Raw genomic sequence first — 14582 nt, forward strand, 5'->3', positions numbered from 1 at the left:
AGAAATCTCCTTAAAGAAGCAGAAAAGCTCATAGAGTTGTGTCTGTGTCTGCCCATCTCTGTGGCCTCATCAGAGCGCACCTTTTCTGCCTTGCGTCGGCTGAAAACCTGGCTTCGCAGCACCATGACACAGGAAAGACTCACTCACCTTTCACTGATGAATGTCCACTCTAACATTCTCAACGATGACAAGAAAGTGGATTTACACGGCCTCATGAAGACATTTATCTCCATTACTCCCGAGCGCAAATCCACATTTGGGTTACTGTGAACCAACGTGACATTTGGATTAGGATTACTGTGACATTTTGGGTTAATGTAAATTGGATTATTCATATTCATCATTGTGACGTTGACGTTGTGGATTAAAAATTCGATTGGATCAGTTATTGAACTCGACCTGTCACCTGCAGCTGCTAACGCTCACGGTATGTAAAAAAAATGTTTAATGTTACTTTACTTATAGGCATAATATTATAAGAAAGATACCATGCTGCCGCCGAGCAGTTGTGTTGTTGTGTTGTACATGAGTTGTCAGTGTGAGTGCAGAGTGCGAAAAATAAATTGGGACCCAAAGTGAGAAGTTGTAACTTGTAATACTTTCATTCTCATGTCTTTCATCCTCCTAAAGTTGCCTACAGAGTTATACATGTGTCACTGCAGCAGTCTATCTGGTCATGATCAGATCTATATGTAGTCTTATAAATTAAGGGATGATATTGTCATTGTTATGCGGCGGCGCCGGCACCGTTGGGAGAAAAAAAAGAGGTAATTCTTTGCACGTGGGAACGCAGCCCCCCCTAGTGTAAAGTAGTTGCCACGGCTATGTATGCGGATGTCTCTCATGTTTATAACAAACCAAACCGTTTGAAAATCTGTTGAAAATGGAGCAAGTTGTGGTTATTTAAAAGTACATGCCCCACAGACACAATGTTATGTGGCCCCGAGGTAAGATGGCCGCCACGTAGCAACGTCGCTCTCCATTGGCCAGAGCGCGGGTGAGCCATCTAGCTTTCTTATATATATCTATGTACAACAGCATCAAGGGCAAGACTGCATCAGGTTTATGAAGGGCTTCCACCCGGCTACCATTACACTGTTGAACAAGGCATGTGACCACCGCCCGTCAACAGGCTGTCCTTGGAGCTTTTGCTCTTCCTCATGGGAAGCTACCTGTGGATTATACCGGTGGAAATTACCTTTTGTGAACTATGTGGTTGAACCTGGCAGGCACACATATTGATAGTCTGCACCTTAGCTTAATATCATGTAACGGTATAACACACTCTGTCTATCATGTACTTGCTGCTATACTCACCCACCTTATGTCTAAGCTCATGTACATACTGTACTGGATGGATATGCTACAGTATGTGTAAATATGTAGATGCTTTTGATTTGCAGGGAAACCAGCCCAGGGCTCCCAGTAAATGTTTGTTCATGCAAAAAAGCTAAACGCACTGTGCTGTTTATTATACAAACATTTAACCTAACGGGACATTATGAAAAAGCTGCCATTGACTCGAAAGCCTATAATCAATATTCATGTTGTGACCTCAACCACTTCAAACCCCCTCATGGCTGTTCCACAACATTCAATATAAATATTGTCAATATAAAACCGGTCAAACGGTGCAAAAAGGTTGTGGGCATCTGATCTGGTATATGGGGGCAGGACCATGCATGAAACACACTGTGGAATAGCTGTGTGCATGTCCGACGTGCCTTTAGGCCAGGCACAGGATAACATATTGAAGGAAGTCTATATTGGCACAATAGCTGAATTACCTTATTGACCAGCTAGTCAATAAAGTATTGGGAGCTGTAATCCAGTGTGTGGATATGCATTTCATTTTCAACACACATCCATTGAGGAAAATAGCCACACCGTCGGATCAGAACATTTGACCTGATGTCAAACTGTAGTGAAAAAGGAGTCCTCAAGCCACTGCACAGAAACTGTGTGATTTAGGTTTGTTTCATAAATGAATACCCTACCTCGTCTTACTGCAATGTCTCACCAAAGTAGCAAAAATAGCAGGTTTACAAGCTTTTCTAGCTCTTAGCTCTTCTACTTTTGCTGTTTATTAAATGTTTTAAGTGTTAGTGGTCAAGTGTGTCTGTGTGTTAAATATTGAACCCATTTAGACCTGAGGCCGATTCTAAAACCTAACCTAAGGCAGCGGCTTCTGAAAACCTTCAAATAGTACAGCGGCTTATACCCCAATACAAGAGGTATTGTGCACTTTTTCAAAAAAGCATGAAACTTCTACCATAGTTAGATGATATCATGAGGTGTATTTTCAGATGTGGAGTCAAGTCAGATTTGACCCCTGAGGCCCGGTAGAGGTCAAATTCTAAATGGCTGCCGAAAATATTGAAAAATGCTTAACTTTGGAAACCGTTAACCGTTAACCCGGTCGATGCCAAATTTTGCACACACACTCCCTGGATGCCAACGATGAACCTCTGCCCCCAAAATTTCCAGAATGGCCTGTTATAGCGCCACCAGGAGGCCGCTTTGTGCAAAACTAGTTTTTGGACAGTACACCTACAGATTTGGTCCAAACATCACGCAAATTGGTACACAGTCTCTCTAGAGCCATTCAACGAAACGGGTCTTTCAGATTTCTCAGACTCCATCCTGATTGGCTAAGATTGGCTTCCAAAGTTCGCAGGAGTGCTCAGTTTCAAACAAAATGCTGCAAATCATGAACACATCGTGTGATTTCCGTGAAATTGTGCACGCACATTCCCACTAGGCCGAGGAAGAAATGCCACATGAACATTTTCAACTCAGCCTCATGGTGGCGCTATAACTGGCCGAAAAGGGTTTTTACCTCTAACTGCACGGATCTGTGGATAACTTTGTATGCCAACTCCCTAAAGGCCAAGGAAAAACCTTTGCCTGGAATTTTTCACATCTGCTCTTTATAGCGCCACCAGGAGGCCGACATATGTAAAATACATTTTCTAATATTACTCCTTCAGATTTTATCCAAATTTCACGCAAACCACCAAAGTTGCGTGATGGACTGTTCACAACAGGAGCTGTGGACAACATAGACCATAATCCAAGTTCTGCCACAGCCAAAGACTCCTTCCACGGGACAGGAATTTCCCTTATGCAGCATGTGTCACACACAAATGGCGGAACTGATCGTGGTGTACTAGTGATAAGTCAAGATGGCTCTTCCACCAAGTCAGTGACACCTCTGCCATCAGCCTACACAGCTGTGCCACCAGCCACCCTCCGGACAAAGGAATTCACTGTGCCCCAATCACATGGTCCTGTGAGACCTCCCAACCTCCTGGCTTCTACAACTGCAACAGAAGATGAGTATGCGTGGCTCAGAAAAGTCAAGACAGCTGTTGAGACGTCAACCATTGATGGCATGATATCGTGGTCTGCCTACCATGCTGATTCTCAGCAAGCTGTCATCCCACCTGCAGCAATCAATGCACTGTTGCCTCTGTTTCTTGACAATGCACATTCAGTAGCAATGATTCGCCACTCTATGGACATCATCAGAAGAGCAGTTCAACATGTGAACCCTGGTCAGATTCCTGTCGTTGCTGCTGACCAACCACTGTTTGCTCTTGCTAAACAAGTGCAATGGACTTGGCCAGACACCCATGGAGAAGATCAATTTGTGATTATGTTCGGTGGTCTACACATCGAAATGGCCATGTTGAAGACGCTGGGTGATTGGCTTGAAGACAGTGGCTGGACCAATGCCCTGGTCCAGGCTGACATTGCAAGTTCGGGCACTGCCAATTCCTTCATACATGCTAACCATGTCACCAAGACCCGTCATGCACACCAGGTCACGGCTGCAAGCCTCTATACACTCCTACAACAAGCTTACAATGCCGAATGCATATCTGATGATGCCATGCCACCTGACAGTGTATCTTTTGAGGAGTGGTGTATTCAGCGAGCAAAGGCCAGTGTTCACTTTGACTACTGGTACAAGACCTTGTCATTGGAGCTCCTCCTTCTACGGTATATCAGGTCCATTCGAGAAGGCAACTTCCAGCTCTACGTGGAAAGCCTAACACAGGTCGTGCACTGGATGTTTGCCCTAGATCATACGCACTACAGCAGGTGGCTGCCCGTGCACATCCGGGACATGTTGGCTCTTAAGGACAGACACCCAGATGTCCTTGCAGAGTTCATGTCAGGACATTTTGTGGTGCACAAAACCACCAACAAATTCTCTGCTATGGCAATCGACCAGTGCCATGAACAGAATAATGCTATGGTGAAAGGTTCTGGGGGGGCAATTGGATTGACTGGGAATCCAGGAGCACTGAGACGCTGGATGGTAGCTGGGCCAGAGATTGCAAGGATCACTAAAGAGTTTGAAGAACAGGCAACAAAGCAACAGTGAGAACCTAGTGACTCAAGACACCATGAGCAGCAACCTGCAGTACAAGCCAAATTCCTGAAGGAGGTCCAAGCACTCGTGACAGTGCTGCAAGAGATGGGAAATCCCTTTCTAGAACACAGCCAGGATCTTCTAGTCATTGACACAAGAGACATTGTGGATACCCAAATAGCTGACACTGTAAGAAGAATTGATACCCTTGGTGAGGAGCAATACACCAAGTTTGTGACTGAAAGGCTGGAAAAGTGTACAACACCTATCACACATCCTCTTCCAAAGAATAAGTTGCCACTGTTCAGCAGGCCACCTGTCAAGGTCAAATCAAAAGAGAAGGCACAACTTGCTGCACTGAAGAGTGACTGTGGTCTTTTTTCAAGGCTGTACATCTCGTGTCAAACAAGAGATGGAGACATCGAGAATTTCTTTTCCCATGAAAACCAGGCAGCACCCCCAGCTCTGTCAAGTGGAGGAAAACTTCGGTTTGGGGTTAAAGCTGATCTGCTTCGCTGCCTGGAGTCAAGTCTGCCCGAAAACAACAGTGTTCCCAAGGCTGATGCAGTTATTCTAGATGGTGCAGTTGTGGTTCAAATGCTGAAACCAAATACATCAAGAACATTCCAAGAGTATGGAGAAACTGTTTTTGCGCCTTACATCTCTGCTCAACTTGATGTAAGCACCCGTGTTGACCTCGTCTGGGATGTATACCTATCTGCCAGTCTGAAAGCCTCAACAAGAGAGAAAAGGGGGAAGGGCGTGAGGAAAAGAGTGGCTCCCCTCAATATGATGCCCAATAACTGGCAGGACTTCCTTCGATGTGATGGAAACAAAACAGAGTTGTTTTCTTTCCTGTCACGAGAAGCCATTCGTCTGCCTGTCGCACAAGGCAAGGAACTGTATGCAACAGATGGAAGTGGAGTCCTCTGCTCTCCTGCTGACTCATGTGTGGCCTGCCTTGCCCCATGTCTGCAAGAGGAGGCTGACACTCGGCTACTTCTGCATGTGGCAGATGCTGTGCAGAAGGGTTGTAAGAAGGTCACCATACGTACAGTTGATACAGATGTGGTTGTATTGGCAGTGGCTTCTTTTAGCAAAATGGCTCCTGATGAACTCTGGGTTGCCTTTGGTGTTGGGCCAAGCTTCCGATACATTGCTATTCACCAAATCGTTGCCACAATGACTCCTGCCAAGTGCCTGCCAAGTGCCTCCCTCTCCCTCACTGGGTGTGACACTGTGTCTGCATTTGCTGGCAGAGGGAAGAAGACAGCCTGGGAGACTTGGAAGTCTTTCCCAGAGGTCACTGGTGCTCTGCAGGAACTCCTGGCCATGCCAAGTGAGGTCAGTGAAGGATCAAGGTCACTGATAGAGCGATTTGTGGTGCTGATGTACGACCGAACGAGTGACTGTATGGAGGTAAATGATGCTAGGAAACACCTTTTCTCACAGAAGTCCAGGACTTTGGAGAACATCCCTCCAACCCAGGCATCCCTTAAAGAGCACATCAAGCGGACTTGCTTTCAGGCCAACCTGTGGAACCAGTCACTGGTCTTGGATCCAAAGATACCAGAGCCATCTGACTGGGGTTGGACAAAAGAATCCACTGGGTGGCAGCCATTCTGGACAGCTCTCCCTGAAGCAGCAAAATCTTGCCATGAGCTGATCCGGTGTAACTGCCAGAAAGGGTGCACTGGACGGTGCACGTGTGTCAAAGCTGCACTTGCATGTACTGATCTGTGTTTTTGTTCGGGAGACTGTGTTAGGGTTTAGTTCTCATCCGAGAACCCTCTAAGGCGAGGATCTGGGGAGGGGAGTCAGCCAGGGGGCGCCACCCAATACTATACTTAGACAGATAGACGGTTAAGACATTTCAGTACGGTATTTCCATTACGTGATCCTGATATGAAAGAACACTAAGCATGGTCCGTTCGCCGTATCTCCATCCACTGATTGTTTCTGATTGTTTTTTTTGTTTTGTTAAGCAACCTTTGGTTCAATTGCAGGTGCTGTATTAATATAAGTTATTATCACAATTATTATTGTCATCATAATTTTTTTTATTTTTTATCACTTGTTACTTTCATTATTTGGGAAATAAACCACCTTTTTGCACCTTTCGCTTCCCTTTGTCCGTATAATTTGACCTTGACATTGATCTGAAGGTATTTTCTTGAATTCTATTGATCTCAAAAGTATCACCAACTGACTGGGCACTTAAAAATGAGTGGGAAATGACACCTTAAATGTTCTTCTACAGTGTTTGGTTCCAAAGTTAAGCATTTTTCAATATTTTCGGCAGCCATTTAGAATTTGACCTCTCCCGGGCCTCAGAGGTCAAATCAGACTTGACTCCACATCTGAAAATACACCTCATGGTATCATCTAACTATGGTAAAAGTTTCATGCTTTTTTGAAAAAGTGCACAATTTTTTGGTAATCCGCTGTACTAAAATTCGTATTCAAAAATGAAAATAATAATAATTATTATTTTTGCTACATGTATAGCAACAACTAATAATGAGACACAGAGGTAGCTCCTGGTTTGAAAGGTATAACGAGAGGCAGAAGTTAGTCCGACGTACTGTACCAACAGTCTGACACACGTTGGCTGGTTAAGACTCAACCGTGGCTTCGACATGCGTGGCCAACGGTTAAGACACATGCGTGGCCGGTAAATACTCACCCATGGCTTCTGCGTGCGGTCAGGGATAGGTTAGGATTTGGGGTGGGACGTCGGACCAAAGTAGTGTCGGACTGTTAGTACGTCGGACCAAAGCAACATATATCACATGTAGTGTGGATTGGTGAGATAAAGAAAAGTTTCATTTCTGCATTCCTTGAGTTAAAGACCCATCCATGTGAACTCCTGGTGGGCCCTGGACAATGAGCTAACCCAACCCAATGAGCTTCATTGGATTGGACCAGCTTTGCATGACGTTTGGGCCGCAGTACCAATATATTTGGCAGCGCACGGAACAGCATTCCATTCTTTCACTGAGTGGTTCCTAGACAACAGGATTTCATTCAGAGGCGCTGCTGTGCGACATGTTGCGCTGGACTGTGCACCTGAAAGGAGGACCAAAGAAGAGCTATCATGCTGCTGTGGCAGTGGCGCATACGGTGTACTCCTTCGCATGGTACACCAGGGATCCCATTGATGTGCACGTCTTTAACTCGGTGTCTTTGCGCTGGCTGAAGTTGTCCCCAGTAACTACTGGCATAGAACAGAATCCCCTCGAGGTTCCCTTCAAGCGCTGGGGCCACACAGCTGTGCTGATAGAAGATATCATCTACATCTGGGGAGGGTTCGCTTACATACAGGGCTGCAACATAATCTGTGCGTTTAACGTCGACACCCACAGATGGTTCAAGCCCATGGTTTATGGGACTGTTCCAGAGTCGAGGGACGGCCACTCAGCCTGCGTCTTGGGGATGGTCATGTATATTTTTGGAGGATACACCAGCCTGGAAGGATGCACTAATGACGTCTACAAGTTGGACACCGCCACGATGGCCTGGTCTTTAATTTGCACCAGAGGCACTCCAGCACCTCCTTCATTATGTCACTCTGCCACCATCATAGGGACAAAGATGTTTGTGTTTGGGGGCCGAGGGGACCAATTCAACTACAACAACATCAGCGTGTTTGACACAGAGACCAACTGCTGGGAGAGCACGCCTCTGGATGAAGCCGTGCTTTGTCCAGAAGGGCGCACGTCTCATTCAGCCTTTGCGTATAATGGAAAGCTGTATATATTTGGTGGCCACAACTATGTTTTGTCCCAGACCTTCAATGATCTGTGGAAATTCAATCCAGAGACCTTCAACTGGAAGAAGGTTAAGCCCAGGGGAAAGGTCCCGTGTTCATGGAAGACTAGGATGGGCTGCTGCATGGTGGGAGATCGTATCATCCTCTTTGGAGGATGCATATACACATCCGTTCCAGTGGATATGGAAGATAATGAAGTTGACCAGGACAACGATGTGTCAGACCTGTACATTTTAGACATAAGCCCTAGTCTGAAGACATTATGCAAGACAGCAGTTATACAGTACGGAGTAGAGCAATCAGAACTCCCACACAACATTAAGTGGGAACTGGCAGCCATGAGCAGAAAAAATGACATAGCCCACAAAAGAAAAAGAAAGAGAACTTCTACGCCAAATCGTTCTCCATCCAGGAATTAAAACAGAAACAAAGACGACTTCAGGAAACAAGAACTGGGAGAGGGAGAGGTAAATTACTGCAAAGGTGGAGACCTTTAGTGTTTTTTATGATTTTTCATGTATGTATTTTTTGTTTTATCTTTGAGGCAATCTTAAAGTGAGCAGTAGATAAGAGATCAAAATGGTCTCTTTTCATTGTATTAAAGAAAATACAATTCACAAGACCTCGCACCCTTCCGGTCAGCAGTTTAAATGTATTTTTGAGGGCCAACGTCTGCCTTTCGTGTGTGATGTCATGTGGCAGGACTATGGACTTTTAATCATTGCTTTAAGCAGGCCCCCACGTTTTAAGCATCCGGACGTCATGTGGCAGCCAAGTCTATATGCATTGACTTTGTGTGTGCCCCCAAAGGCGCCCATCACACGTGTGATTTGTGAGGGCCGATAATTATAAGTTGGGTTGCTAGGTTGTCAACAGCAATGGAGCGTGTCATCTTGAACTGTGCATGCACCCTCACCCATTGTATCAGTTTCTTTCAATCGCCTTTATCTCCAATTCCTTGTCCCAAATGGCATTTCTCCCACACCATGCGGTTGATACACCCCGCATTGTTCTTTCACTACATGATAAAAACATTATTGATACCAAATTTTGACTATGCTTTGCTTTACAGAAAATGTCCGAAAATAATTATACAATACTGACTTCATGATTTCTTTAGCAGTCACCCTACTTTCCCAGCAGAGTTCACACTTACTGAATACACTGCAATACTATTATTTATACCGGGAGGCATACTATGGTTCAACGGAGCATTGGTTCGACATGCGTCCGCACCTCAGACTAGCGCCTGCCCCCGTGCTTGCGGTTATATTAAGGACTTCAGTGTTTTGAGTACCGAACAAGGAATGTTTGCTTTCGCCATCTTTGTTGAAGAAGAATCTGGGCTACAATTATACCACTCACTGTATGAGTGTTGCTGACCAAATAAGATCTTACCTGATAGGAGGCAGAAGGACAACACTATTCTCAATCATGGGAGGTGTCGATATGCCCAGAACTGAAGAAACAGGGACGGTATTGCCACTGTCTTCACCCTAACAAGTAAAAGCAGTTGTCAGTAGAATAAACAGGTATCCATTAAAGTATCCATACACAACAAAACACACATATTTAATGATGCATTATTGAACTATAAACAGTGTCTGTACATTATCTTCAGGGTACAAAAGCAGAATCAAAGGGATCTGTGTACTATATTCATCCTAACAAGGAAATAACATTATTCTACCTACATGTGAGTAAGCAGTGCCTACTCTGTTTGATGTGTGGGTGCCGGTATTCAGACGGTACTACTCCGTTTGATTTAGGACAGACAAACACACACGGTCACTCTTAGAAGCGGTTGGCACTGCTTAAAAGTAGAGCAGTGAACCTCTCCTATTTGACTTTGTCACACTATTTATGACGTGACGTGCGTCCTTATTTAATACAGGGATTCTCAACAGTTTTGGCTGGGGGACCCCCGGAAATGCTTTGGCCATGTGGCTAGAGCACCGAAGTCTGATGTCAATATCGGTAGAGGGCGCTAAGTCCACGGGTTCATGCACTTTGTATTTGCATTGTAATCCCCATAGGGGGATTTTAGATCGCCTCATATAAGAACTGTGTTTGAAAAATGAACAAATCATCCCGGCCGTTTCACTCATATGGATATGAAGAATCAACTGAACTGACAGAGAAAACACTAATGTTACTGCTGCCGAATTAGTTAGTTAGAAACAGACTGTATCAAATATGACTGACTGACTGTCTTGGTGATATTGTCGGTGACAACCGTGACATGTCTTTGTATCGTTTAAGACAGTCAGTCAGTTTGTTTATTTTTGGACCACAATTCTTATATGAGACGATTTTAAGATGACCCCATGTTATTCTGCATAGAGAGAAACTTCCGTGAACCAGGGGATGAGCGATTGACATCAGGACTTCGGCGCTCTATAGAGTCAGCTAAATGCCTTGGTGTATTCCTGTATGGTACATGTTGGATGAACATGAATGGAGCGCTCTGACATGAAGCCTTAACACTACTTTTCCCAGGGATTTCTTTCAGAATAAAGGCGCTAGAGTGCCAAGCAGATGCGGTTTTGTCCATTTTACTGTATGCCCCGAGACAAGATGGCCGCCGGTGAACTACGTCAGAGACTCTGACCCCATCTAGCCTTATATGTCTATGGTTGGCCCTAACAGAGTGCCTCACCCTCTGTGCACAGTACAGGCGTGCAGCTAGCAGCTCTGTCACCTGCTGCTCCGTCTCTCCTAGGAGGGACAGGAGGGATCTGGTCACCGTGTCATCGGTCCGCTTCACACTGGCGACAGCATCACAGGCACTCACATTGGATTTTTCTGCTATGCCTATAATGGCTAGGCACACACACACACACACACACACACACACACACACACACACACACACACACACACACACACACACACACACACACACACACACACACACACACACACACACACACACACACACACACACACACACACACACACACACACACACACACACACACACACACACACACACACGTGAACTGAGTGGTGTAAGGTCTTATATAGACTGATCAGCTGTGGTCTGACGTAATGAAATCACACCCGTGTGAACTGGGTGACCATAGCAACCATTCTCATTTTTTGGTACGAACAGACAGACAAACTAACAAAGCCAGTTGTAGGAGTGGTTTACACCACTCAAAAATATGTCTGCATTACTTGTACAGAGTTTCATTCATTCCTAATTTCATTATCTTGTTGTCCATTTTACTGCGGGGCAAATTATTTATTTTGATTGTGTGCATGCTGCAGCGTGTTTTAATTACATGGCATAAGAGACAGATGTGCTTAATCGTTCACCATGCTTCACAAGGTGCTTACATACATTCCGTTGTTTCTTTCTCCTGTATCTGTTGGTACGGTAACCTCGCTATCAAAGACAGCAATTCCCTTTGGAGAATAAGTGAAAACCGCTTCTCAAATCACTGGCATCCAATTTCAGAGCCATGAATTCTTCTATAATAGATAGCTGCCCTGTCCATCCGCTCAAATAGTGCCCACCCACTCAGTTCAGAGTATATGCTGCTGCCGTCTGGCCTTCGCTTGTGTTTCCCTAGGAAAACAAAAAATCACCCCCGTGTGAACTGAGTGGTGTTGTAGTGTACTAGTATATTCAGGACCTGAATATACTAGTATGACAATGACATTAGAAGTCACCCAGTTTGCTGACGCCAGCAGCCATTATAAATTAACTTAGATTTCACCATTGGACAGTTAATAGATTGTTTTTCCATGTCTTTGTTATAATAGCCTCGCATGGCTGAGGGCTAATACAAATCGCTGACTATACTAATTCTTGATTGCCTTACTGATTGTGTTCAGTTATAAATTGATTGCTTATTTGATATTTATTTATTTTGAGGTTTACTTGCAATGTGTTGTGTTGCAAAAGGCCTATATCTTGACTCGATCGTGACTGCCGTAAGATCTTATGGCAGTCACAGTTTGCCATTGGATAGCAAATACTGTGCAAAACATTTATGTTAAAAACCTTTTTTCTTTTTTAACCCAGGGAATGTTTTCTTTCTACATCCTGCTGCGCAACTGACAGTTACAATACATTGGGACGTGAAACATTCCCGGTACAAGAGCAATCTGCTACTGTGAGACAGAGTAGCAATCCGATGCAACGCCATTCCGACTACGTGGCTCCTGCATGCGGTTAGGGTTAGGGACAGGGTTAGTAATGCGGTGCATGTGGGTGACCGGATGTCCCCCTTTGCATGGCACAGTCCCTCATTTCCAAGACATTTCAGGCGTCCCACAAATCGAGAGAGACCCTGTCCCACATTTTGACTGACAGGCATCAGTGTTCAAATGCCATAGTCCCCTAATAAAATCTCTCGTCTTTTTCAGCAAGATGTGTTAAGCCTGTTAAATGCCATGAGAAATATCCCCTGGGCTACAGTACTAAGTCAGCCATACCACCCATGACCAAAATTGGCATTTTAAAACAAAATGTGAGACGCCAGAGGGGTTTAATAACAAAATGATAGTTTAGGCCTATGGTCGAATACTCGAATAAGCGATACTTCTGTCCCTCAAATTAACAGTTTGATCATTTGAGGGACATCTGGCCACCCTAGGTGCGTCGTAATGGCGATGAGTCGGAACAGCAGTCTTCGGAATGCCGGTGTGTAACCCTGCTACTGATGGCCAATGCCTTGCTTAAAAGACCATGGTGGTCTGTGCGTGTTCACACAACCTATAACCTGGCTCTTGTGTAATATTGCTTAATTGTGTAATTTCCTTCAGGGTGGTTAAGGGTCACAGATTCCTTTGGTACAGTTGACGGCCTGGGGATGTTAATGAATGGAAAACAGTACAGACTTGCAGTAATATAATTTACATTTGTCCCTCCGTAGACAGGAGGAGGTCAGACAGCCAGGTGCGTGTTGTTGATGACCATGCAATGGAGAATTATTGCGGAAAATGCTGAATTTGTCTCTCACGGGGTGTACGTGTACGCAAGCCATTATGGATTCTGGCCCATTTAGCGGAGCCACTAAAGATTTCATTGAGGCTTAAGAAAATAATGCTCATTAGCCTTGAACATGACAGGAGAGTATAACCCCAGGAGATGGAAACAGACATGTTACATGTTCTTGCAGTACATGTAGCATACATTCTTATCTAAATATAGATACAGAGGTGATACCTGCTGGCCTTGGTGGGTGGAGAGGGTGAAAAAAAAAAAAAAAAAAAACGCAAGTTGAGGGAGCATTTATTCCAGTCCATTGATCGATTGACTAAATACCACTGTTGTTTTTGGCAGCAAATTTCTATTTTAGTTTAGTCATAGTCTTTGGAATGAAACTTCATTTAGTTTTAGTCACATTTTAGTCACCTGGAATGTCTGCTCATGAGGGGTGCGGACGGACGGCCGCGTAGTGTAAAACAATGCTCAACACAAAGCTCAACACAATCCAGGTCGAGTCAGTCGCGGGCGTGTGTGCGGAACAATTTCACAGGACCGCGACCACGGCCGTCGTTCCCTCAACTTCTCCGCAGCATCCAAAATAAAATGCACGCCTCTCAATCGCTGCTCGTCTGGAAGGAGGCATGGGCGAGACTTTTCACCTCTGTCCGCATCCGTTGTGTGTGTGTGTGTGTGTGTGTGTGTGTGTGTGTGTGTGTGTGTGTGTGTGTGTGTGTGTGTGTGTGTGTGTGTGGGCTTGTATTGCCTACCATGTGGGGTCTTGCATATGCTAGCACACCAACGATGTGGGGACCCATTTACCATGTGGGGACGCAAGTATGGGTCCCCACAAAGTTTAGCATTTAAATCGATCCGGAACAGTGTAGTGGAATGCCCCGAGCTTTTTTTCTGAAGTGGCCCACATGGTCTTATAAGTCTCCCAGGTGTGCTAAGGAGTGCTAAGAGTGCTCCCCCTAGCGACTACAACGGGGTACAGCACGTGTGCTTAAGTTTGCACACTTCTAGCCAATGAGAAGAGACAGGCCAGTCACGTGTCACAGGTATGCAGCAGGGTTGCCATGTTGGCTCGTTTCCCACCAAAGTTGGCTTGTTTAATTAATAATTATAGACATAGATAGTATTTATAATGATAAATGCATCAAATATTTATTTATTAGTATTATATGGCGATATTATTGGGCTTGTTTTGGCTTGTTTTTCGAGGGAAGATTTGGCTTATTTCTCTCGCTAAGAGTTGGCTTGTTTTGGGCTTGTTTTTGGAGGTGGGTTGGCTTATTTCTCTCACAAGAGTTGGCAACAACTTATCACAGGAACTGACTTTGGTGCGTGCAGTGGAAGCAGAGTGGAAGACACGACAAACGTAAGGTAAGTTTACAACTTGATTCTGTATATATTTTTTAGTAGAGTGATCATGCATCTTGTGTTTAAACAGATAACCCGCACATATTTTATCAAGAATGCTCAGGACT

The 14582-nt window shown here is 44.8% G+C and overlaps 1 protein-coding gene across 1 annotated transcript in view; it reads right to left on the minus strand.

Annotated features, from left to right (window-relative positions):
* Window positions 1–4501: 4501 nt before the first annotated feature.
* The window catches only part of LOC306930755 (uncharacterized protein), a gene marked incomplete at both ends in the record, with an annotated part of 49475 nt that continues 39394 nt past the window's right edge, over window positions 4502–14582 (minus strand). Inside the window, 2 exons of the mRNA XM_079511850.1 lie at window positions 4502–4522; window positions 10813–10976. Of these exons, the coding sequence (XP_079367976.1) occupies window positions 4502–4522; window positions 10813–10976 (185 nt within the window). The remainder of the gene's footprint in view (window positions 4523–10812; window positions 10977–14582) is intronic.

The sequence above is a fragment of the Electrona antarctica genome (genome assembly GCF_951216825.1).
Source record: "Electrona antarctica genome assembly, chromosome: 10".
NCBI classification, from domain to species: domain Eukaryota; kingdom Metazoa; phylum Chordata; class Actinopteri; order Myctophiformes; family Myctophidae; genus Electrona; species Electrona antarctica.